The 27517-nt window shown below is 40.1% G+C and overlaps 2 protein-coding genes across 3 annotated transcripts in view; one reads left to right on the plus strand and one right to left on the minus strand.

Annotated features, from left to right (window-relative positions):
• LOC137383913 (cleavage and polyadenylation specificity factor subunit 7-like) overlaps positions 1–27517 on the plus strand; it is a 124561-nt gene that overhangs the window by 68282 nt on the left and 28762 nt on the right. The window lies entirely within an intron of this gene.
• LOC137383912 (acidic mammalian chitinase-like) lies at positions 751–27517 on the minus strand. 2 transcript variants are annotated; one of them, XM_068057296.1, is made up of 11 exons: positions 27423–27517; positions 27190–27222; positions 24392–24599; positions 23482–23538; positions 18871–19036; positions 13758–13882; positions 13067–13190; positions 12767–12949; positions 7829–7945; positions 6138–6297; positions 751–1419 (listed from the first exon to the last, which is right to left on the minus strand). In XM_068057296.1, the coding sequence occupies exons 1-11, from the start codon at positions 27457–27459 to the stop codon at positions 857–859; spliced, it is 1773 nt and encodes a 590-aa protein (XP_067913397.1). In that variant the 5' UTR covers positions 27460–27517; the 3' UTR covers positions 751–856. The 2 variants fall into 2 exon arrangements, with proteins under 2 accessions (XP_067913397.1, XP_067913398.1); XM_068057297.1 differs by lacking the exon at positions 27190–27222.

Raw genomic sequence — 27517 nt, forward strand, 5'->3', positions numbered from 1 at the left:
CACCACCTCTGGTGGGTCGGGACATACCCAGGGATGTTGATGGTGATGTTTGGGACATTGTCTGTAAGGCATGATTCCATGAGTATGACTGTGTCAGGCTGTTGCTTGACTAGTCTATGGGACAGCATTTCCAATTTTGGCAGAAGCCCCCCAGATGTCAGTAAGGAAGACTTTGCAGGGTCTACAGGGCTGTTGTCTATTCTGGTGCTTAGGTTGATGCCAGTGGTGCGTCTGGTTTCGTTCCTTTTAGACATTTCACTTGCAATTTGGTACAACTGAGGGCTTGCTAGGCCATTTCAGAGGGCATTTAAGAGTCAACCACATTGCTGTGGATCTGGAGTCACATTAGGCCAGACCAGGCAAGGACGGCAGATTTCTTTCCCTAAAGAACATTAGTGAGCCAGATGGGTTTCAAAGGAGGGGAAAGCATTTGAGAGATGGAGGAGTTTTTGGAAGTTCCAGAAGGTAAAACTGAGGCAGTGAAGGGACAGGGAGAAGACAAACAAAAGGTCAGAGTTGATAGTCTGACAGTTGCAGAAGGTGGGTATTTAAGACTAGGAAGTTGCATGGTTAGGGTGGAGAGATAACATGGAGGAATTTTAAGATGAGGATGTTAAATTTCGTAGCTGAGAGAAATTTAGCCAATGTGGGTCACCAGGGATGGCACTGAGTCTTGCTGCTTGCCAAGAAGGGGATGGATGAGTTTTGGAAACTCTTGACAATATAATGTTATAACACAAATAAAATAGTCAATCAGTCTTGTGTTAATGGCCCCTAGTAAAATCATTTAACATTGCAGTTGTTAAAATGATTTTTATTGCAATTCAGTATGGGCTAGTTCTCCATAAAGCTGTGTCTAACATTTACATAAATTATTATAGACACTTCCTTTCGGGCATCTCCCTATGTTGGTATCTTTCTTGGAACAGTGGTAGAATTTGGTTGGTCTGCCTGGTATTGGGTAGGTACCGTCAAGATTATTATTGCAAAAGGTCACATCAAAGTCAGCAAATTTATTTGCATTGTCACAGTTTCTGCTGATTGCATTATAGAGTATATCAGCAGGACACCGCTTTATATATGTTTCATCTGCAGTGCATTTATAGTATGTAGGAACTGGAATCGCATAATTACCATCAGGTTTGCCTTTACAGAAGTTGTTATCTGCTAAACTGAGTGCTGGAAATAGTCTCGGTGGCCAGACACATTTGTCCCTGATTATATTGTAGGAAGTACCCCTGGGACAGGTCTGTATGTCGGTGCTTTTGTTGGTGCATTGATAAAAGCTGTTCACAGCACATGGAACTGGATAGTTACTGTTGTTTTTGTCATGGCAGAATTCCAGATCAGGGCATAAGGTAGAAGACTGTGAATTGGATGTGTTATCTGAAGTAGAGCTTGGTATTGGAGTTGCTGTGGCTGAAAGAAGAAACACCAATATATTTAACTTGACAAGAAGGTAGTGTGATCTGTAAATAACAACAGTGTTTCAAGGCATCAAATGATTCCACAGACTTTGCTGTTGATAATAGCAACATGCATTTATAGAGAACCTTTTAAATAGTAAAACTCCCAAGGTGCTCAGAAGTAGGTTTTAAGGATCGACTTAAAGGACATAGTGAGGTAAAGAGGTTTACTTTTAATGTTCAATGAAATGGCAAAGTCTTTATTTCTTTTTACACTCTTGAGTACTTGCTCAAACCATTGTGCCTCAGCCCAACCTCAGAGTATTTTTAATGCATCAGTGTGACTGATTTTTCTATTACCATAGCAGCCATCCTCTGGTCTGTAAGTAAGGGCACCAATTCAGTGCCAAATTAGAGGCAGTATTGTTTTGTGAGCCCACATCCAGTAGAATCTGGATTGAGACTGCCCATGGTCATTTTATTTAGGAGTTTTATAGGCAACAGGCAGGAGAGACTCATAAAAGCAAAATAACTGCGGATGCTGGAAATCTGAAATAGAAAGTGCTGAAAATACTCAGGTCTGGCAGCATCTGTGGAGAGAGAGAAGCAGAGTTGACGTTTCAGGTCTGTGACCTTCCTGAAACGTTAACTCTGCTTCTTTCACCACAGACGCTGCCAGACCTGAGTATTTCCAGCACTTAGTCTCTCCTATAATAAAACAATCATATGGTTAGTCTGGGCTGCATTTTAATAGTTTCTTGCCAGCACAGGCATGATGGGTCAGATGGCTGGTTCCTGTGCTGCAAAATGCTTTAGCTTTTAGGCCTTAGCTGCCTTTTGAGGGTGAACTTAATGGATCCCTTGGCAATATTCAAAGAGGACATTTTCCCAATATCCTGACATTCTTCCTTCAACAAACATCATCACAGATAATCTGGTCCTTCATTTAATGTTTTTGGGATCTTGCGCACTAATTAACAGCTCCATTTTTCTTCAGGATGAGGGCATCACTGGCAAAACCAGCATTTATTGCCCATCCCTCTCTGCCCTGGAGAAGGTGGTGATGAGCTGTCGTCTTGACCACTGAGTGGCTTGCTAAGCTATTTCAGAGGGTAGTTAATAGTTGACTACATTGCTCTGGATCTGGGTTAAGATGGCATATTTCTGTTGGTGAACCAGATGGATTTTTACAACAATCTGGTAATTACGTGATCACCATTACTGATTCTAGCTTTTTTTCCCCCTTAATTTAAATTCAGTTAATAAAATAAAAATAATCTAGCTACCATGGTGGAATTTGAACACATTACTAGATTACTGGATTGCTAGTCCAGTAACATAACTGCTATGCTACTGTTCCCTTAATATTTTTAATTTGCCTATAGCAGTAACTGTACTTCAAAAGTAACCCATTGGTTGTTACGTGCTTTGGAATATCTGAAGAATGTGATAAAGTGCTGTATAAATATAAATCTTTAGCCAGTTCAAGTAAATATTCATACCACCAAATATGCTGGGGTTGCTTTCAGTAATCGAAGTATTGATTGGACTTTGGTAGCTGTTGAAACACACAACATTCAAAATTTGAATGAACTCCTCCCACAAATTTTAATTTTAAACTTCTGCCCAGAATTTGTGGAGATAATGGAGAGGCTATTAGCGTTCACTTTCTAATGGAAGAAATATGGCAACTTCTGGAATATGTACAGGCGCAGTTAAATGTGCTGTCATGCAGGCCCCCACCTGTCAAGCATGAGGCACACATTATTTTGCCACATGAACATTAAAACTTAAAATTGGTGCAAAGAAAAGAGGACCTATCACCAGGAATTGCCAAGCCTCTCACCGGAATGACCTTTTTTGCATGCTAGCCGACAGTGTTGGAACAAAGGACCCAGTCCTTGCTTCTCCAATACACAGAAGACCTGGTCAGACCAGCTTAGTCACAAAACTAACTGGCTGTTTGAATTTGAACTTGCCAGAGTGTGTTTGGAACTCAAAAAGCTATTTTCTCTTGGACTGAGAACACCTCTCTCCTGTCAGCTCTCATCTTTTTCTCACAGAACTAAAGACACATGAACCCCAAGAGAGAAAAGTCTCCTACAGTGAACAAGGTTTAAGAAGAATACTTGGCTCCAACGAAAAGCAAGACTACTTGCAAAAGGACTACAGTGAGCTCGAAGCACAGTAAACGAGAAACTCTTCTGATATTGCCTCAAATCTCTATTCTTTTTTCTGTCCCTATTTACATGTGTGTACCGCGTGTGCATGCTAGCATGGGTGCGGCATGTATCTGTAGGCATTAATGGAATTAGAGTTTAAGTTTTAATAAATTTCACTTCTTTAAACCTAAGAGCCTGTTTATGCTCATTTCTTTGCCTTATAATTGGAAAGTGGTGAAGAAGGATTCGCCAAGGGGGGAGCTCAAAACACTGTGTTTAAAATTAAACCCTGTTACAATAAGACCAGGTGACAACAGCAGAAGACCCCCAGACACCTTTTCTCACCTGGTCATAACAGTGGAAATCCAGAAGGTGATGTCAGAGATACTCTGATCCTCCACCGTGTGTAATGTTTCATTCTTTGCCACTAGACTCTAGATTGAAGTGACTGTAACAAAATGATTGTACAGTACATGCCTACTAGTTCCACACTAAGAACAGCTGAAGGAGTTGGGCTTGGTGGAGTAAGTGAGTTCTCATGCTGAGAAAACTAATTACTGCTGAATAACTTCTTGCCCTGCAAAAGTAATTTTACAAATGTGGAGTCTAATTCCCACTAAATAAAATGAATACTTGCATTTTTACTTAAAAATCCAATCTTTTGTCCTTTTTCTGTCTGTCTTTTATTTCTCCCTTAATCCAACTGTCTTTCCCATTTTTGGACATTATTTGAATCTGATATACATTTCTTGCTTACTACTTCCTTGTTTGGACTCTGTGGGCTGTTTTTTTTCTCATTCCAGGCTTGGGAACCCAATGCCCAGAACATTTCCGGGTTCCGGTTCTGACGCCGCACTGAAACTTTCAAAGTGTCGGTCACTAATTGGCCTGGAGCGGAGTTTGGTACCCAATTAGGGGCGTCTGCGTGGGCAGAAGGTGGGAGCTAACCATGGAGGGATAATTTAAAAGATACATGGCAGACATGACTGGGCTTGTCATTGCCTTTGAAAATGGATGAACAGGGAGAGCAGAGGGCCAGCGGTGGTTTGCGCAGTGGTTCCCGGGAGGCTAATGTTTTCCTGTTGCCTTCCTTGAGTCCCTGATTGAGGCTATGGCAGAGGGGAGAGCTGTACTCCTCCATCCATCTGGAAGAAGAGCTCCACCGAACCAGACCAGGCATGGCTAGAGGAGGCCACGGATGCCACCAGCCTCCCATTTCTCTAAAGCATCTAAACACACACTTCACAAAATCAAGCCTCTCAGCTCCAAGGATGGCAACTCTGCCACTGCATGAGCAACTGCATTTAAATCTCCCCTTTTAATAGAATTTTTCACACTGCAGTCATGAGCACTAATGACTTCCCACTGTGTTCTCGACAGCTATGCTCAAATGTGTTCCAGACTCTCTTCCCCATGCATGAGATTTGAAAATTGCTAACTGTTGTCCCCCCCATACTCTTAATGAGCTCCTTAACAAACTCAACAAGAAATTAATTGGAGGCATGCAGGTTGCCAGCTCTTCACCCACCAATCCTCCCCCCCACCTCACTTCCCCCGGCCACACACTTTGAAAATCTAATTGTGTCACTGAATTGTCGGGAATGAGTGACTGCTTCAGAGTGTGTGATTTTCCTGGCTCTTTCCCCCATGGGCGATTGAAAATTCAGTGAGGATTCTTCACTCTGTTTGTTACAAGCCTGCAAAAGGCCTATGGCCATGTTTAAGCAAAGCTTTGCTGACCGAACAAAGTCCAGGTCGGTCAGTTTAAATTTTTTACTGTAATTTATATACAAGAGTTCCAGTTTTTAATTGTGGCCACAGATTTAATAATTGTACTTCATCGCACCTGTACATAAACCAATTGTTACAATATAGGTCTTAATAGTTCATGAATAAACCAGAAATAAGTAATTATAAACCAGCAAGAATGTGACTGTTAAGAATGGAGCAATTTAAGCTAAATGAAAAAATGAAAGGTGAAAGCTTAGGAAATGCAAAACAAGTAAAGAGAAGTAGGATCAAGTAAAATAAGGAAAAGGTAACCAAATAATTGACTGAGAAACAAAAGTAGATTGGAATCAGGCTGTGGGATTCCAGTAATACCTTTAAATTAAATAGAAGATAAAGGAACATTACCTGTATTTGTTACTAATAATGTGCAGCATAGGTTCAATTAAAGAGAAAGTTGAGGAAATGGTTGATGAAATAAGGATAAAGTTGCTTCTAACTGCATGTGTTGGGGGTGAGGGGGGAAAAGCAAAAGTATGATGTACTTAAAACGTGAAATGATTTTGTATTTGCAGAATACCTAATGGTGGCTCCCGCAATGAGGATGCATCAGAATCTATTTTGCTGTTGGTGTTCTCTTACGTTGTGATATCAATCCATGTAAAGACTTTTAAATTTATGAAATGTGCAGCGTTTCAAAAATGCACATATAGATAGTACGGATCATGAAAATCATGGTAAATGATTATAGAATAAAACAAGGAAGTGACTCAGAGGGCATTTTATTCCAAAATAAATATTTATCTGGTTCTGAAAAGCTGTATTAAATGTAATTAATTACCTGTTAAATCTTCTTTAGGATTAGAATTTGAGGAAAGCATAATCTTCAGCTTGTTAATAAGTGGTGTCTTTCCTTGGTTACAGAAAGTACCTTTGAAATCATCCATGTCGATTGTCCAAACCATTGCACCGCCAAAGCTATTATTTTTCAACCATTCCACCTACATGAAAAGGATTTGAAACATTCTTTTAACCTTGATGATGTCCTGTATTATAGGTCATGGTCCTTATTCAGATTTCTGAATTTTTTTTAAAAAAATCATTAATCCATGATGGGTGCCAGTTTACAGTATGAACAACTGAGCCAAATGACCATGAATACCTTGTGTTCATTCACTGTGCTCAATTAGTTGATCTCAAGCCAGGATGGTGGTAGAGGGTTCTTCACTAAGCCTAAGCAGTGTTTGAATTAGGCAGTGCAGAGCAATCCAGCTCCTGATTGCTGTCCAGTAACCTATTCCTGAAGTGTGTTGTGGAATTTGGTAATGGAGAGGATGTGGCTTGGCTGTGATTTTCTTGTGCTTGAATAGTTTGTTGCCGCCCCACTGTCTAGGCTATAATGAAGAATAGCTACTGGGTGAGATACTCGGGAACTTGGCATCTGTGAAACTATACCTCATTAAGGAGTCCATTCCTAGCTTTTAGGAAAGGAGAGGATATAGATGAATAAGTATTTTTTTTTAAAAGGGAAAAAATTAAAATATACATTTTTATTTTGCTGTTTTCTGTCTGTTGATACCCAGATGATATGTATCATGCCTTGGCCGAGAGGAAAGGTGAGAGACCTACTATTAGATTTCTGATTGAGCTGCAGGCCATTGTTAGTGCACGGTACCATTGTGCGTACAACTAAACTGGTTGCCTTTATTTTAACTACGTTTTAGTATAAATGAGTGAGATGCTTCCATGATGCCACAGTGGATAACTACACTACCTCTCCTGGTACCAAGTCATATATACCAGAATGGTTCCAGCATCCATCCCTGGTTTTTGCTGATCTCAAACAGGCAGCAGTTGGGTGATACATACTTCGTGTTCCTGAGTGTGTAAGTGAGCCAGAGTTTTATTGTATTTAGTCATCCTTTGTGGAAAGTATGCATGTGGATCATAGGAACAGGAGTAGGCCACGCAATACCTCGAGCCTGTGTTTTTTTTTCCATTCAAATAGATCATGGCTGATTTTTGTATCTTAACTCCATCTACCCACCTTGGTTCTGTAACCCTCAATACCCTTGCCTAACAAAAATCTATCAATCTCCGTTGTGATGTTGCCCCAAATGAATGCCCTCCCAATACTTGCTGTCTAGACTCACTCATGATAAAGACCACTTGGTCAGTACTGGGTGCTACTGACAGAACCTTTTGGAGAGAATGGGGAACCTAAGCGACTGGGAGCTTCCAAAATTAATTGCACATTGTTTTCTATCTATGCAGAGAAAAGCTTTCAGGATAACCTTATAGAAAATATAAGTTATTAAACACAATCACAAAGGGAGTCTAGTAATAAATCCCTTTGGAAACCACTAAAATGCTATCAAAATTAAAGTTACAGGTCTGGTGTCATGCTAGCTATATGTTAGCCAACTGTGAAACCAGCCTTATGCAATGTGCAGTCCAGGTGGATTGATTACATACAGTCAGTTATGTAAACATATGTAGCAGGAATAACAAATAGGACTACAAAATACATACTTTCATCTCGTAGCTCTTCAAGTTGTCATAAGTAACCCACTCATCATCTTTGTATGCGTACGGAACCTTCTGCTCTTCCAGCCACCCTTTGTTAGCGCTTTTCAAAAAGTCACATACCTGTTAACAAAAATGTACATGTTTTGCTACTGTCAAAAGTAATTCATTAGCTGTAAAGTACTCTGACATCCTGAAGTTGTGAAAGGCACTATATCAATGCAAGTTGTATCCTCTTGCGTATGGAAGATTGAGGGGTGATCTAATCGAGGTGCTTAAAATGTTGCAAGAATTCAATAGGGCTAGATACAAAAAAACTATTTAATCTGATGCAGGAATCAAAAACAAGGGGGCATAATAAAATTAGAGCTGGTAAACATAGGAACTGCAGTAGGCCATTTATCCCCTCAAGCATGTTCTGCCTTTCATTGAGATCATGGCTAATCTGCGATCTAACTGCAAATATGCATCATTGCCCCATATTTCTTAATCTATCAGTTTTAAATTTAACAATTGATCTAGCATCAAATGCTTTTTTTTTTGAAAGAGCATTCCAAACTTCTACCATCTTTTATGTGTAGAAGTGTTTCTTAATTTCACTCCTGAAAGGTCTGGCTCTAACTTTTAAACTACTTTTATGCTAGTCCTAGACTCCCCAACTGCAATAAGAAGCTTTTTACGTTGTCTGATGCAAACCTATTCTCAAATAGGTTTATTAACAGCTAACCAGTATATACAGCACAGAACTAACTACTTACAGGTCCTGCCTTTTGGTGTTACAGTTGGTGACTTTGGCATATTGCATGACTACATCCTGGTACTTGGCTCATTAGCATACTAAGATCTTAAAGGTACATTACTCTCAGGCAATCACACAACATCCCCCTTCTTTCCAAAGATAAGTCTCGTATGCGAAAAGTAAAAATAGATAAAATTAGATAACATCAAAATTCTTTACACATGGATAGAGATTCTGAACTTTACAAGTATAGAGGCTCAAAAGTCCATATGTCATCTCAATGGTTTGATCTTGCTCAGGAAATTTGTGTCTCATCTGTTGCTGTTCTTTCTGAAGTTTCTCACTCTGCATTCAGGTTATATTGCTCTGCCTTCAGCTTGCCAACATACTTTGTTGCTTTTCTCAAGATGACCACTTTTGGAGCCTTGTCATTTTTTGGAAAGTTCTGCTTATCTCAGAGCCAGTAGACGTTGCTTCAACTCCCTCCTCTGCCTCTTCAGGACATTGTGTGTTCTTCTCTCCTCATCCTCTGTGTCTGAAGGCTTGGAGCTCAAGGTCAAGGACTTGGGGAAGAGTACTTGGTCTCTTGGAGATACCTGTCCATTCTGGCTCGTAGTGATGCTGGCAGTTCTCTACAGAACAAAAGTTAAGGCGTGGCATAGTTCTGCTGTTGCTAGATTTCCAGACTGCACCATTTGATGCTGGTCAGATTCTGCGAGCAGGTTCTGGTCCTTTTGAGATTTCCCCTTGGCAGTGGTCTCCTGGATTGTTGCACGCTGGGAGTCTTGCCACTGCTGGTCCGTTTGTGTCTACTAGGTAATACATTTGTGGTTTCCATGCCGACTTGCCGTATCTGCATTGCATTGTTAATGTGCCACTGCAAGGGATGGGTGACCCGTTGTATGCAGATAATTTGGCAGTTATCAGTTGTATCATTAATCTCCAACGACTCCAGTACGTATCTTTGAGGATTCGGAATGGTAGGATATTTGCACTAGTGTTGGTGTCAATCTTGACCTTGAGTCTGTTTGCCAGCTTTCTTTGGGCACATGATGTTAGTGGCGAAAGCTTCCAGCTGTTTGACTTCATCAAACAGGTATGTCAGGTTCACTGTGTGGAACGCCTGTTTGTCTTCTGTCTGAGAACTGCTTCTCTGGGTCTTCTCTCAGGTCTGTTTCACTGTGGGACCTCCATGTATTAGCTTGCATTTATGTGGGTCTCTGGCACTTTCCTTCCTGCTGTTGCCCTGTTTGCGTCCGACTGTGACTTATGACTGCGTCTTTGGAGCCAGATTTTTTGCATAGGCAGCCCCAGTGTCCTTTTACAATGCACGCCTTGCACAGGTCTCGAAATGCAGGGCAATTTCGCCATGACTGGGGCAGACCGCACTTACCATACAGCTTGCTTGCTATTTTTTGACGTGGTTATGCTGCCAATACTGTTGGTTGCACCGAGTGCTTGTAGGTGCTGTTGTCCAGCTACAACGGCTTCATAGTTCCTGCCATCCTCCTGCAGTCCGTCAATGCCCTGACCATTTTACCCAAGAGGTCTTGCTGAAGTACTTCAATGGGAGTTGATACAATCACCATTAGTCGCTCTGACATCGCAATTTCTGAGAAATTACATTCATTGCCCTTACTTCAGCATCTATTGACAAACTGGTCTATTGTCCTACAGGCAACAGCCACAGGAATCATCAATTTCAGGCAGTGAATCCAAAAATTCACTCTCAATTGGAGCTGATCTTACAGCACTTTCTGTATCTTTGTGGGATTTTTCTGGTCTTGTTCAGATAATCCAGAGGTATTGATTCTGTGCAATTCTTCTTTCCACTCACATCATTTTTACAGCTTGTTTTTCTGGTTCTACAATGACTTGGTCTGTAAAGCATAATTGCATTCTCTGTTGGAACAGTTTGAATTCGGGTAGGATATCCAAGGCTTTTCAGTGCATGCTTAGAAACAATTTGTTGTCCATTTTTCTGCTCCTTTTGCTTTAAATCTTCCTTTTAAGACCTGGTTCTGTGACACTGTACTGTTTTCCCTTTAAACATTTCTCCTGTTTAGACTGGTTGGTTTGATTGAGAGCCGTTTGTCTGTTTGTCTAGCTTCCAGCACTCTAGTCTGTTTGTTTATACAGCTGTGCAAGAGGTATTTCAAGTGCTTTTTTAAAGGTTTGTTGATGTTCTTCAGGACTGAGTGGTTTTATGCATTTTTTAAAAAACTCTGGCTGAGTGAATGAAAGCTCTTCATGCCTGAGTAATTTGATGTTTCTTTTTATAGCTGTAGCTGCTGAATGGAGGATTCCCGTGTATTTTGCTGTCTGGCACCTCCTGTAATGGCACAGACCTGATCAGCTTTTGAAAACAATCAATCAGCCTGAGATGGGGATTGGGTTTTCTGTTTTTATTTTTCTATTTACTGAGCCTTTTTTAAAAAAAAAAAAACCAACTTTGCAAGCACCTCAAAGCCTTTTTCAACGGGGATTCCTGACTCACCCAATCACAGTTGTTCTGCGCTCTGTGTTCTACAGCTCGAGGTGTTTTCTTCTTTTCCTGTTTGGGCAGTACTTTTTGAACTTTATCTCTCCAGTGGCACTAGGAAAGTAGTTTTACGAGCTGTTTCCCCTGTCGTCTTCAAATCTAGACATTGTTTTCTCACGACAGCTGCCACCATGCAATGAGAGGCTTTTTATGTTGTCTGATGCAACATAAATGAGATGCGTGGAGTTCAGTTGATTGAAGTTCTCAAACTGATTTAACAGCTAACAAGTATATACAGCACAGAGCTAACTATTTAAAGGACCTGCCTCTTGGTGTTACAGTTACAGAGTGAGTGGCATATCACATGACTACATCCTGGTAATTGGCTCATTAGCATACTAAGATCTTAAAGGTACATTACTCTTGAAGGCAATCTCACAACCTTCTCTCCGTCTACCCTGTCTGTCCCCTTTAATATCTTAAACTTTGGTTCATCACTCATTAACCTAAATTCCAGAGAATACAATCCTAGTTTGTTTAATCTCTCATAATTTAACCCTTGGTGTCCAAGTAACATTCTGGTAAATCTATGCACTCTCAAAGGCCAATATATCCTTCCTAAGAATTGGTCCTCAGAGTTGTTCACAGTACTCCAGGTGTGGTCTCACCAGAGCTTTGTATAGTGGAAGCATGACTTCTGCCCCCTTGTATTCTAGTCCATTGGCCTTTTTAAATTACCTGTTCATGATATTTTAATGTTTTATGTACGTTGCCCAAGTCTCTCTGGGCTGCTACTGTTTCTAGCTTTTCACCATTTAGAAAGTACTCTTCTATCCTTTTTAGGTCCAAGGTCGATGACCTTGCATTTACTTGTATTGAAATCCATTTACCATAGTTCTGCCCATTCACTTATTCTATCAATACCTCTTTGTAATGTTCTGTTTCCATCTATGCTGCTTACAGTGCTGCCTATCTTTGTCATTGACAAATTTGGATATGTGGCTTTTTATCAATCATCTAAGTCATTAAAAAATATGGTGACTAGTTGAGGCCCCAACATAGATCCTTGTGGAACACCACTAGTCTCATTCTGCCAATTAGAATACGAATGCTCAAATTCATTAACTGATTACAAATTTAGTGCCAGTTAATTGCAGTTTTACTAGGATTTTTCTATTTATTGTCGATGATGGGATAGACTTAGTTCCTGATAATGTTCCATTGCTTCCTCTCACTCTGGAGACGAAAAGAGAAAGAGCAGCACTGGTAACTGACGTCTGCATCCAGCTCTGGAATAGTGGAGGTTCAGAGAGTAGAATAGGCAAGCAGAAGGAATAGCTCTGAGGTTCGAAGGGCAAATCTTTTGCTTATGTACACATTCGATTTAATTTGAAGAACTTGCTTACAAATGAAGAATATTGTAGTAGCAGTGATCTGATTGATTTGGGAATGGGATACAGATGTGGCTTTGTATAGATTGTTTATGTATTTTAATCCAGGCACTTACTCTGGCATATAACATTGTTACTGTATTTTAAGCAAAAAAAAACACAATGCAATCATAAATATATAACATTTCCATTAAGGATTTAACATGTTGGTAATTAGTAATGGTTACAGTAAGTGGTAATATTTATGGTGAATTGATGTCCACTACAGTCCCTTTTTGTAAATTTAGTAATATAAGGTGGTGTAATTTTGTATGTAAAGTATTAAATCATACCTCGTAGTATGCCAAAATTCCAGCCGCTTTAGTGCAATTCCCTGGTGCTGCAGGACCGCACGCTGAAGCACCGGGTTTGTTATCAGAAGAACAGAGTGTAAAAGTACGCCCATAAGTTGGGAATCCAACCAACAGTTTTTCTGCAGGGGCCCCATTTTCTTTCCAGTATTTTGTAGCAAACTCCTACAAGGAAGGCATTTTATTTGAACTAACTTCACAAATTTGTATTATTGATTCAAGAGAACTTGAGAAAAATTAAAAATTAGCTGGAAAAGCAATACTTTTAATTTATATACATACGACATTAAAATATTTATCATCGTTATAGTCTGTGGAGCTCTTGTACAGGGGGCTATTAGGTCCTGTTTTAAGATCCCAAGGACCATGGAACTCGTAAGTCATCACGCCAATAAAGTCCAAGTGCCTGTACAAAACAAAAATAATGCGTTGGGGATGGTATTAAAGGAAGTATCCAGAAAACACATTGATGCATTGACCTAGCCACTGGTGAGCACTGATGAGGACTAGCAATGACTGTCTTTCCTGCTCCCTCTACCTCTGCAATTATTTGCCAATCTTCATAATTTATAAGATTGAGAATTTTAAGGAACAGAAAAAGATAGGTATACCAATCAAGTCTCTTTTATTTCGGAAATCCAACACACTCTTGTCTTCTGGTCATATCTATCGATGCCTTCTCTCTCTCAAAGGGAATCTAATTGTTTCTTTAAACCCATTTATACTCCTGCTTAAATGACCTTGTCTGATAATTTAATCCACTGCATTTATCCCTTGGGTGCAGAAATTTTGTCTGACTTTTTGTCTCCTATACCTAATGATCGAAACATTCTTTGTATTCAGAAAAGGAGCGGTATATCCCTTATTCAAAGTCTTATTATTTTCAGGAATATAGTTAATATATTTAGGATAGGATGCGATGAAAATAGCATCAGTTACAAAATGTACTTGACCTAAATAGTTTTGTACATACCCTGAAATCTTCTCTATTTCATAGCCTGCTTGAATGTTCCTTATACCAGACGCCACTGCAGCTGAAAGCAGCAATCTCGGTTTATTGCTTTCATTGGATTCCTCCTTAAACGCTTCTAGAATTTCCTATTCATTAACAAATAATAAATTTGGCAAGATTATAACAATGGAACATTAGATATTACAGATTGCAAATGTAGTAAGTTTTTAGAAACTTTATTTGAAATGTTTTATTCTTTTTCCTTTGGATTACATCATCCTTAGGAGAAGAAAGGGCAAATGATCTTTCAGGCAACTGTCAAAAAGATGATTATGCCTAGACGCACTATACAGTTTGCAAGAGCATCCTGGGATAATTATCCTTGCATTTTGCTCCCTTGGTGCAAAGAAGTGCCCAGCCTCAGGTGAGCATTCCTTCATACTTACATGACTCAGATTGGTAATTCCACTTGTGTTGAATCATTTTAAATGCCTTAATTAGATCATCCCTCAACCTTCTGAACTCCAGGGAATGCATTCAAAGTTTATGTAACCTGTCCTTTTTTAATTTAACCCTTTCAGTCCTGGTATCATTCTGGTGAATCTGCACTCTACTCCATCCAATATCAATATATATTTCCTGTGGTGTACTGTCCAAAACTGAATGTAGTTCTCCAGATGAGACCTGACCAAATCATTTTATACCTGAAGCATCGCTTGTATTCCAATCCTCTTGCGATTAAGGCTGACATTCCATTAGCCTTTTTTCTACTTGTCTACTGGCTTTTAGTGATTTGTGTATATTGAATCTGAAGTGGATCAGGAAAAAAATCCCAACATATCAGGATAAATGTCTAGGATATTAAGACAACATGATCTGGTTTTCAAAGTAAACTTGTAATATTGATGAGACAATTTGAAAACAACAATAATACTTCCTATTCCAATTTGATGATCTGACATATCTGACAGTTATCCTGGACAGATACATTAGTTTTCTGATCTACTTTAACTTTTATTTCCTCATTCTTGGCTCCCCCCATGTTAGGGTGGCACAGTGGTTAGCACCGCAGCCTCACAGTTCCAGCGACCCGGGTTCAATTCTGGGTACTGCCTGTGTGGAGTTTGCAAGTTCTCCCTGTGTCTGCCTGGGTTTTCTCCGGGTGCTCCGGTTTCCTCCCACAAGCCAAAAGACTTGCAGGTTGGTAGGTAAATTGGCCATTATAAATTGCCACTAGTATAGGTAGGTGGTAGGGAAATATAGGGACAGGTTGGGATGTTTGGTAGGAATATGGGATTACTGTAGGATTAGTATAAATGGGTGGTTGATGGTCGGCACAGACTCGGTGGGCTTGAAGGGCCTGTTTCAGTGCTGTATCTCTAAACTAAAACTAAACTAAGAACAAGTATATTCATTTTAAGCTGAGTTAGAGGACAAGAGGATAGATGAATGAAGGTAGAGTGAAAAGTGTGAAGACTATGGAAGGCAATGGGTGGAGAGCGGGAGGGCAGCTAGCAAATTTCCAGCAGGAAAATATGCGTCAAACTATTTAAATGGGGGCCAGAGAGTCTACCATGGTTTAAAATCCCCAATTACAGTTGCCTCACTGAGGATGCTGTGGATAAGGTTTACAATTGCAGGATGATCAAGTGACAGATCAGTAAAGGATTTTCAATATTGTAGGCAAGCCAAAATAAAACACTTTGTCATGGTTATAGAAACATGAAACTTATAGGAGGCTGCATAAACTTGGTTGCTAGAGAGCAATATCTGGAACAGTGACAGTGAGCCTTAGAATAAAATTCAGTTACAAAATTGTGGATAATTTAACATTTTTAGCACTAATAAAAGATCTATAAATAACATTGCCCTTGCCTATTGTGCTTATAGCAAGCACAAAATTGGCCTCAGTTTTGCCTGGAGGTGAATTCTGTGGGGTGGGGAGAGACATGGCTATTGTAACTTTGGTGAATCCGGAAGAACAGGTTTCCTGAATGTCCTGCGGAATTTAGTTGCAGGACTGATTTAAATTATTTTTCTGTGGGGTTCCATCCCACAGCTCACTGTCAGACCTTTGAATGGGAAGCCTGCTGAGAGCAAGTAGGCATATTGGAAGAGTGGAATATCTCCTGTCAGGCTGGTCGGCGGGGTATAGAGGGATGGTCAGGCGGTGGTGGGGGAAGCAGATAGATATTGTGGGCGAGGGGTGTTTAACTAGGTATTTTGTTGAGCCTGGAGAAAACACTGCTGCTCCTGGTTCACAAGCAGTTCTGTAAAGGCACTCACCTCATGGATTCAGCCCCTCAGGCCTCCTTTAAGCTGCCGAGTTTCCCGAGGTCCAAGAAACCTAGCTGCTTGTGATTGTATGACTCTTATAATGAGGCTGCATGCCATCATTTTAATATTTAAAGGGCAAACCTGCTTCCCGTGAGCAGGTTGGTCGCTCACCCTTTGTCCCATTTCCATTCAAACTGAAAGTGGGCAGTTTTGGTTCCTGTTCTAGAATTTTTGTATTTTAACCCCTGACCCTAACTCACCCGTTTTTGGAGTTGAGATTCAGCCCATTGCTGCCAAGCCAGGTGTAGAAATTAAATGTGAACACTCTTTAATAGTGATGTCACACACATTGGAAGTGCAATGACAAAACAATCACGGACCAACTCTGCAGAGTTATGAAAAATGGACATTGTCTTTAAAGAATATACCTGTATTTTAAAAAGTGAACAATGGTACAAAACGGCCACCAAAAAAAAGAGGATTGGCCTTTTGTGTGTTCAAATTGAGTGACAAAGTCAAAAGGTGTTGATGAAACCAACCTTTCACCTATCCTTAAAAAAAAAATCCAGAATTGAGTGTCGTCTTCTGATACAAAGGAGGTAAAAAGAAGCCACATCTTGGGCCATTGCACAATCACCATGGGGAAGAGAGGAGAAGAGGAGACACAGCTCTACCTTTTTTTTAAAAAAACAGACAGCCAGAGAGAGCGACCCAGAAGGTGAAGCTGCTTGAGTTCCAGCCAAGCTGGGAAGCACAGTGCTCTGCTGAAGAAAATCCGACATCTACAGTATACAGCAGAGAGCTAGAAGTTACCCACCATCTTCAACAGAATCTTCAATTGAGTGAAATCTACAGTCATCTTAGGCCTGCATCCATCTGGAACTTAATTCTCAAGAGAATTCAACAGGTTTATCATAACCTTTCCCCTCATTAAAAACCACATTCCTCTTTCCCCTCTCCCGTTTTGTGTGTGTCTGTGTTTTTAATAAGGAAAGGAAAGCCAGTTGAATTTAAAGAGACCAAGAAAGAGCCAGAGGAAAGTAAAGGAGCCGAGATAAAAATAGCAAAGGTTGAAGGAAAAGCACCAGAAATGTGGTTAGCTGAACCCTTCTTTAAAGAGTTAAACAGGGACAAGAAAAGTTCCCAAGCAGGCAAGCATGAGGCACATGCCTCACCTAGTTGAAATGCCACCTGGGAGTACGGTGGAAGATGCACAACTACCTGTGAGCAGTAGTATCCCAGAGGGCATGGGATAGATTAGGGAAAACCCCATGCCTGAAGGAAAAGGGAAGGTAAAATACCCGAAAGTGAAAACACCTGTGAAAATCACATGAAAACTAAAAATGAGGTCAATGTGGATCTACCCACTGAAGGATCACAGGTTCCAAAGCTAATCAAACCCAACAATTTAGATTCAGAACTCGGCAAGAACAAAGGGCAGGAGGAAATCCCAGATTCCTCACAGGAGCTAAAAACAATTTATCACCCACTGTCACCCTAGAGATAAGAATTATCAATGTGCCAGAACGTGAATTGTTAAAGCTGTGTGTTGCGGAAACAGTAGTTAAGAGATTGAAGCTTTTACAGATGGGAGTAACAGAAATTTGCATACTACAAGTTTCACCAACAACCACACGTTTATAGTGTTTACAAACTGATGCTAGAGAAACTACAACTCCATTTGACAACACGTAACCAAAAGAAATTTACTTTTTTAATGGTATCTCATCCAAAGGAGGGATGATGAAAAAACTCCAAACTTGAACAAGAAATGGCTGTTATAAGCAATGCCATCTGCAGCGGTTGTGTGAGGAGTGAATGAAATGAATATGTACAGTGGTGTGATCCCATATCTTTTTCTTTCTAAAAGAAAACACATTTTTAAAAAATGTAATTACATTTTTTCCCTTTTGGGGGAGGTGTTGCGCTTAGAAGTGCAGCAATTAAAACAACAAGAACTCACCCTGAGGAGTTGTAAAAATGGGTCTTTTTATTTAAAAAAAAAAAGTGAACAATGTGCTCCACAATGGCACCAAAGTTTAATAGACCTGGCTTTGTATATTCAAACTGTCTACTGGCTGCTACAAACAAAATAATACCTTCAAAGCTAAGAGGTGGCAATTGCACCCATCCTAAAACATTTGTGAATTGAATGGGTTCTATTGAAACAAAAATGGTATGAAGTGAAAACATCATAACCAGATTATTCTCATCCTGGGCCATTGTGTGATCACTATGAGGGAGAGACCTACCAGAAGATGATGTGACAGACTTTTTTTTACCTTTTAAAAGGCATCCCTCGAAGAGAGAGAGAAACACCCAGAAAGAAGCATCACCAAATAGCTTGTCTAGCTAAGAGCTGGGAGAAAACTAGTGAAAGCCATAAGGGAGGCACCCTGCTGAAAATTTTTAACTTCTGCAACAATGAAATTAGAAGTGATCCTGTGTCTTCAAACTAAACTTTCAACCAAGAGAGAAATCTACAAACACCTAAAGCCTGCAACCAACAAGAACTTGACTTCTGAGAGAATTCAACAGGTTTACTGTGAATCCCGAAACCCTACCTCCCTCAAAAACCACTTGTCTCTTTTCCTCTTTATCAGTTTGTTCGTGTGTGTGCGTGCGTGAGCGACTGGATGCGGTTGCGATGATTTTCGGATAAGCCCTAGTTCTCCATTAATAATTTTGTCTTCTGTTTTAAACCTACAAGAAAACCTGTCTGTCTGTTTATTTCACCAAAAAACGCAAAGGGGTTCAACCCTAATAACAAAAAACACACTTGCTGTGGTCAGGTGGGAGTTGAACTGTAGAAACAACCCACACTCTTCACATGGCCATAACATATAATATAGCTCACCTGAACCAAAAGTGTGAAACGCTGCTTGTCCTGGTATGGACTTCTGTTAAATGCGGGATACTCCCAATGTAGATCTAAACCATCAAATCCTTTTTTGCGTAGAAACTCAATTACAGACTTAATGAATATTAGACGAGTTTCTTTGCTGGAAACCATGGCAGTGAACCTGAAAGATATAAGGACATAAGAAATAGGATCAGGAGTAGGTCATATGACCCACCAAGCCTGCTCTGCCATTCAATAAGATCATGCTGAACTTCTACATTTACTTCACTTTCCTCCCATAGACCTTAGTGCCCAAAAATCTAAGGGAATTTATCAATCTCAGTCTTGGATATACTCATCGACTGAGCATTTACAAGCCTTTGGGTAGAGAATTCCAAAGACTCATAAACCTCTGAGTGAAGAAATTTCTCCTTGCCTCAATCCTAAATGGCCAACTCCTTATCCTGAAACGATGACCTCTAATTCTAGACTCTCCAGCCAGGGGAAACAGCCTCTTAGAAGGCTTGACAGGTTAGATGCTAAGAATTTTATACATTTCAATAAGATGCCCCCTCATTCTTCTAAACTCCAAAGAATCTAGGCCCATTCTACTCCATCTGTCCTCATAGGACAACCCTTTCACCCCAGGAATCAATTTAGTGAACCTTCTTTGCACCTGCTCTTAGGCAAATATATCCTTTCTTAGCTAAAGGGGTCAAGTATACACAGGACTCCAGGTGTGGTCTCACCAAAGCTTTATATAATTGCAACAACACTTCTTTACAGTAATATTCCAACCCTCTTGCAATAAAGGCTAACAAGCCATTTGCCTTCCTAATTGCTTACTGTACCTATGTTAACTTTCTGTGATTTTTTTTCTTTCTTGTACAGAGACTCCCAAATCCCTCAGAGTACGAATATGAACTAGTTTCTCAACTTTAAAAAAAAAAAAATCTGCGTTTCCATTCTTCCTACCAAAGTGGATAATTTCATACTTCCCCACATTGTACTCCACCTCTGCCATTTTCTTGTGCAATCACTTAACTGATCTATATCCCTTTGCAGTCTCTTTGTTTTGGGAAAAAATACAGTTAGGGTAATTTGCATGAGTGAAGTTTCTGGCCTCGCTCATGGTTGGCTGAGTAGATCCTTTTATTGTTTAATGAGTACAAACTTCTTTCAATTTCAGAATTATCGCACCTTCAGAATTCTACATTTGGTTAACAGTGAAATGTACAGTAATACAATGCAGTTCTCTGGTTCATTTTACGATGTGGAGTATGTGATATGCCCATTAGTTGGTTGAAGTATTTGAAGTAAATTTTCAGATTTCTATTATAATGAATATGAAATGAATTCTAGTGTTTGATATTTTACATTAGTCATCTGGTGATGTAAGTTGTATATCTCTGGTTTTATTTGTGGCATAATATTTCCATTACTTGAACTGCTGTGGCTTTTTATCCATCTTAATCACTTAAACACCCTTGTCCCCCCCACACCCTCCCATAGCTATTTTTAAAATATTTTGATTCAGACTATTTCCTATGTGCAGTCTCAAAAATGTGATTTTCTGTGACAATGTCAAAAACAGTGAGTGGAGCGGAGGAAAGGTACAGAAGGAGAGAGACTCTATTCATTGCTGCTGTGCAGATAGATATATTGGAGTTTCCTCTATTGTCTCCTTTCCAGAGCTTGATATTGCAGTGCATCAATGGTTATTTTTCTGCTTCAGAACCATTATAGCAGGAGATGTCATATGGTCAAAGTCATAGTTCCATTACAATAAGAGGTTGTGGTTTGTGAGTGGCAGTCATTCAGCTCTGGTACTGATACGGTAACAAAGTTAAGCATTCAGTCAAATGTTACTGTACTGAGATTTTATTAGAGAGTATAGGAAGAGAATGGCAGCTACTTTTAAAACGGACTCCAAAAGTCTTCTATCGGCATCTAAATAGTAAAAAGAGAGGTGGGGCCGATGAGGGACCAGAAAGGGCACCTAAGCATGGAGGCAGAGGGAATGGCTGATGTATAAAATGAGTACTTTGCATGTCTTTACCAAGGAAGAAGATGCTGCCCAAGTCAGTGAAAGAGGAGGTAATGGAAATGCTGGCTGTACTTAAAGTTGATAAGTCACCAGAACCGGATAAGATACATCTGAGGATAGTGAAGGAACTAAGGATGGAAATTGCAAAAGCACTGACCATAATTCTTCCAATCCTCCTTAGTTACAGGGGTGATACTAGAGGACTGGAGAATTGAAAATGTTACACCCTTACTCAAAAAAAAAAGGGTGTATGGATAAATCCAGCAACTACAGGCCAGTCAGATTAACCTTGGTGGTAGGAAAGCTTTTAGAAATGATAATCCGAGACAACATTAACACTCACTTGCACAATTGTGGATTAGTTAAAGAAAGAATACATGGATTTGTTAAATGTAAATAGTGTTTAACCAGCTTGATTGAGTTCTTTGAGGTAACAGGGTTGCTGTGGTTGATGTAGTGTGCATGGACTTCCAAAAGGCATTTGATAAATTGCCAGATAATGGAGATGTCAGCAAAGTGGAATAAAAGGGACAGTGGCAGATGGATATGAAGTTGGCTGAGTGACAGGAAACAGAGAATAGTAGTAACGGCTCTTTTTCAAACTGGAAGAAGGTAAACAGTAGTGTTCCCCAGGGGTTGGTACAAAGACCACTGTTTTTCTTCAACTGTATTAGTACCTCGACTTGGGTGTTCAGGGCATAATTTCAAAATCTGCTGATGCCACAACTTGGAAGCATTGTTGGCTGTGAGGAGGATAATAAACTTTAAGAGGATATAGGTTGGTGGAATGGCCAGACAGATGACAGTTGAAATTTAATGCAGAGATATGTGAAATGATACATTTTGGTAGGAAGAATGAAGAGAGGCAATAGAAACTAAAGGATAGAATTCTAAATTGGGTGCAGGAGCAAAGGGACCTGTGGGTATATGTGCATAAATCGTTAAACGCGGCAGGGCAAGTTGAGAAAGCAGTTAATAAGGCACACAGGATCCTGGGCTTTATAAATAGAGGCATCAAGTACAAAAACAGGTAAGTTATGGTGAACCTTTTATACAGCACCGGTTCGGCCTCGACTGGAGTATTGTGTCCAATTCTAGGCACCACACTTTAGGAAGGATGTGAAGGCATTAGAGAGAGTGCAGAAAAGATTTATGGTTCCAGGGATGAGGGACTTCAGTTACTTGGATAGATTGGAGAAGCGGGGCTGTTAACCTTAGAGAAGAGAAGGTTGAGAGGAGATTTGATTGAGGTGTTCAAAATTGTAAGGGATGTGGACAGAGTAGATAGGGCAAAATTGTTCTTCGTCATGGAATGGTCAAGAACCAGAGGATACCGATTTAAGGTGAATGGAAAAAGAACCAAAGGTGACATGAGGGTAAACTTGTTTTTATGCCGTGAGCAGTTAGGATCTGGATGCCTCCGAGTGTGGTGGAGGCAGATCCAATAGTGGCTTTCAAAATGGAATTGGATAAAAATCTGAAGATAAAAGAATTTGCAGGACTATGGGGGGGGGGAAAGGGTTTGGGAGTGGGACTAGCTGAGTTGCTCTTGCAGAGAGCTGGCATGGCCACCTCCTTTGCTGTAATCATTCTATGATTCTGTAATTTCTGGCCAGTATTGTTCCTGCACAGATGCTTAATACAGGCTAAACTCCTCTGTCTGCTTTAATAACACTAGTAATAATCCTGTTTTAAAATAAACTGATAAGCACACTATAATTGGTATGTGCATTAATCATTACTATGTGAACAGTGTTGGAAAATCTCTCTCTAGGCTCTGTTCTTGAATTTTATATGGTGTCCCTGGTTTATCTATTACTCTGAAAATATTTAGTCCTGTATAATTAGGTGCACGCTTGCCCACTCAAAAAAGTTGCGTATATTTTTTAATATCTTACTGCTTTTGTTAGTAACAGTACTACAATCCACAACATCTTAATTTCTTGTAAGTTATTTGTAGTGCAGGTAGTTAATAAAGTTTGAGCAAAACCAAAGCATTAAAAGGTTAGTTGTGAAAAAATTCCAAACTCTCTTACTCCCATCGTAGAAAGAATCATAAAATTGAATAATATTTGTTATCTTAGTGCTCCCAGAAACGAGATGCAATGCTGGCCCTCGGGTTTCAGTAAAGTATCACGGTAGCAGTGTAAAATCTTCACGTTCTGCCCACTCGAACTGAAAACCTCCAGCAGGACAATTTAAATTTTTTTTTATCCTAAACTTGGATTGTTACTGTAGAGAGCATCTAGAGTGAAATGCTGATGGTTACAGGTCTGGCATTGGTGGCAGGAGCAGTGGCAGAAATTTGATGTGATGTATTAAGAGTAACACTCTCAAACTGTATTCATGCATTACAATACATTGGCTTAAGAATGCTTTTTCCTCTAGTAGTATGCCAGTGAAAAGCACTGAGATGTTTTCAGAAACCAACTATAAACCATTTTATTTCCTATCATTTCATTTGCTCCCGCTTTTTTTTTCTTGTATGCGATTTCACATTTCTGTATTTCTTGTGTCATTAACACACTTGAAGATAAAAGGTTGTGTATTAGTAGAAAATTACTACTGAAAAAGCTTACTTTTCAGTTCCAAAATTCCAGCCGCCGATAGATAAGAGTGTTTGTAAGTTTGGATTTCTGTGAAAATCAAGAGATGGATGGTCAGTATTTCTAAAAGACAACAAAGACATTTGACTATTTTAACAGAGTTTTCATTGACATAAACCCTGTTGAATTTACAAAGGCAAAACACTGCAGATGCTGGAAATCTGAAATTAAAGCAGAAAATGCTAGAGATACTCAGCAGGTCAGGAATATTGGAGGAGAGAGAAACCGTTAATGTTTCAGGTTGATCTTTCATCAGAACCAGTTTCAAGCTCCACTGATGCTGCCTGACCTGCTGAGTATTTCCAGCATTCCCTTTGAATTTATTCTGATGTAAAAATATCAGGCTCAAAGACTGACCTGATCAAAGCTACTCCTTTCATGACTTTTAGCAAATGAATAGCATGCTGATGTGGTAAAGCTGCTTTTCTGAGATTAAGATTAAGGTGGATAATATAGACAAGGCTTTAGCTTGTCTAAAAAACCATGCTTTACTTGAGTTAGTAGTGTTTGATGTCAGTACTGAATGAAGTAGGATAAGCAGCTAATATGGCACAGAAACAGACCTTTCACCCAACTAGCCCGTGCCAGCATTTATTATGCACTTGAGCCTCCTCATATCTTTCCTCATCTGAATCTATCATCTTGACCTCCTATTCCCTTCTTCCTCATATGCTGTCTAGCTTCCCATTAAATGCATCTCTACCATTCGCGTCAACCACTCGCCATGGTAGCGAGTTCCACACTCGAGGAGCAAGCGTAGACCATATGGCCTGTTGAGACTGTTCTGATATTTTGTGAAGAACCTTCAGGGTGGAATGTACAAAAAAGAATCGCAAAAAATTAACAACTTCAAAGATATTATAAACAATATAAACTCTCATACCGTTTTTTAAGATTGTTAAATGAGATGTAAAGTTCTTCGTCATCCTTTTGCTGTGCAACTATTTGATGATTATTGCCAATGATAGCAAAAGCATAAATAAGATGGGTGCATAACTTCGGGTTAATGTCTTCTGGTAAGAACTTACAGTCTCCTCTCTTATGGGCCCAGTTTGTGAAGTAACAAACCAGCTTGTAGTCCTTGCCTAAAACTGTTGTAGAAAAAGATTTTTTAGGTGCTTGTTTGTGTAATTGGAACATACATTTCAAAATGATAGCTTTGAAGTAGAAGCACATTAGTTAAAATGACATCAAATCAAGAAAAGCCTGAAATCATTTTTATAAGAAAAGAAAAACATGCATTTATACAGCACCTTTTCATGACCACAAGATGTTCTGAGGAGCTTTACAGCCAGTGAAGTACTTTTGAAGTGTAATCATTGTTGTAATGTATGAAATGTGGCACCTAATTTGTCCACAGCAAACTCCCGCAAACAGCAATGTGATAATGACCAGATAATCTGCTTTTTTGTGTTGATTGAGGGATAAACATTGGCTGGGGATAACTCCCCTGCTCTTTGAAGTAGTGACATGGGATCTTTTACATCCACCTGAGAGGGCAGTCAAGGCCTCGGTCTCATCCAAAAGATGGCACCTCTGATGCTCCCTCAGTACTGCACTGTAGTGTCAACCGAGATTGTTATGTTCAAGTCCTGGAGTGACAATACTGAACCCACAACCTTGTGTCTGAGAGGCGAAAATGCTACTAACTGAGGCACAGCTGACATGTATGTTCCCTGTCATCTGCGGTAGTGGGGGGAAAAAACCCATTACACCGGCATTTAACTGATAGCTTTGATTTAAAATGATGTAGACAAGGAGCTGTTGGCTGAGTTGAACATGGCATGCTGCAAGCGCCTCTGATTTCAAATAGAGAGCTCCACCACAAACTACTTGGCCGGAATTTTACTGTGGATGGACAGGAACCAGACTCCGACGTGAAAGTTGGTGGCGAACCCACTTCAGCCTAGCCTGGGGATCCGTCCCATATTTTACGGATCCCCAGGCTTTAATTAATATAATATATAATAAAAACAAGAAATGCTGGAAATACTCAGGCCTGGCAGCATCTGTGGAGAGAGAAGCAGAGTTAACATTTCAGGTCAGTGACCCTTCTTCAGAACTGATCTGAACTGGTCCTTCCAGTTCTGAAGAAGGGTCACTGACCTGAAATGTTAACTCTGCTTCTCTCTCCACAGATGCTGCCAGACATGCTGAGTATTTCCAGCATTTCTTGTTTTTATTTTAGATTTCCAGCATCTGCAGTATTTTGTTTTTATCCCCAGGCTTTAATTGTCTGGAGGCGGGACTTGCATCCACTTGAGGGAGGAGGTCCCGCCGCAGTGAGCTGCTGGCCAATCAGCAGACTGGCCGCTCTTAGTCCCAGCAGCGCCACTGGGAGCGGTGGCTACTGCTGGGACTGCAGCCAAGCCAACGCCATGGATCGAGGAGGGAAGGTAAGTAGAGGCATGCCTCACCAGGGGGAATCGGTCCTTCCCTGGTGAGGCTGGAGTGGTCCTTTGGGGGGAGGGGATGTCTTGGGTCCCAGGTGGATTGGGAGGCGGGGCCGCCCTCAATCGGGCACCCTGTGCCCAACTGCCATGCCACCTCCCCCCCCCCCCCCCCCCCACCCTTCCAGGGGCGTAGAAAGGCCAGCAGCTTTCGCTGGGCAGCATTTCACGTCCCCAGCGCACCTGCTTGCCATGGGTAAAACACCCGTGGAGGTGGGTGAGGGCCCTTAAGTGGCCACTGAAGGGTCTTGATTGGCATCGGGCGGGCCGTTTCCCACTCCCGCTCCCCCGCCTGACCTCTGTAAAGGCGGAATTGGGACGGGTAGGACTCCCAGAGCCTGCCGCACAATTTTATGCGGCCCCCATGCCACCATCCGACCTGCTGGGGCGACGTAAAATTCCGGCCCTGGTGTTAGATTAACTTCGATCATTTTAAAATAGTATGTTTTGGTGTATTATTTAGAATGGTGATATAAATAATCATAACATCAATATGTGATGGATGGAAAAGTAACATAAGCAAAACTATTTCCTTGAGTGATCTCGAGACGAGATAACTTTATATTTGAAGAGAGTTACATGCCCTGGCAATGCAAGTTGCTTATTGTGCATATATTCCACCAATCTAAAGTCATTTTTATTGCTACCTTTTTATTATAGACAGTGAAAATTAAATTATTTAAACTATATATTTTATATACCATATTAGCAAAGTTGTATGCATATGGATTTATTTCCAGTTGTGTAATGTGTTAATGGTTCTGCCTTTGTGCGTGCACACACACACACACTCTAGATGTTTGCTCTCAACTCAAACAAAAAATTGAAAAAATATTTCATTAGCCAATTGGTTATTATGGAATTTGAGTTATTGAAATTATTTAATGTAGCAAATAATCTGTTGTGATGCGATATCCCACTACAAATGTCTGAATTTAGCACATGTAGTGAAATTTGAAACTTGATTAGCACATTTTTGTACAAACCTTGCCAATGGCAACAAAACTGGTAACTTCTGAGCTGATTGATATGGTTGAAAAAAAAACCTTTGGCAAAAAAGAATTGTCCACCCTATTCATCAGCCTTGATTTTGAGCTGGAAAAGGCATTGATGAAAAGGCTCAGATATTTGCTGATTATGATTTTTACAGCTTAAGGTAACGAGGAACATATAAGTGCTTATCAATTTAACAATGAATGACATTCAAACGTTAAAGTCTGTTGCTGCTTACCACTGTATACTTCTAACAGCAGGGCCAACTCCACTAAAATAACAAGAAACACATCAAATGGACATTGCAGCATTTATTGAAGTTTAAAACTTTTAAATCAGTTTAAGCATTTCTGTTTGCAGTTGGGCATTCGATTATGCAATTATAATTAAAAGTAAATTTGTCATGCCATGAAATGTATTTCTAGTTATAAGTTAGAAGCTAGAAATGATAAAGCTGAATATTACCCTTACCGGCACAGAGAAGGATTTTGACCATCTTGATGATCATCGCAGAACAATGCTGTTGGGAAGCTCTTAAAAGTGTCTGCTCTACACTGATCAGTGTA

Source organism: Heterodontus francisci, chromosome 25 (genome assembly GCF_036365525.1).
Source record: "Heterodontus francisci isolate sHetFra1 chromosome 25, sHetFra1.hap1, whole genome shotgun sequence".
Classification (NCBI taxonomy): Eukaryota; Metazoa; Chordata; class Chondrichthyes; order Heterodontiformes; family Heterodontidae; genus Heterodontus; species Heterodontus francisci.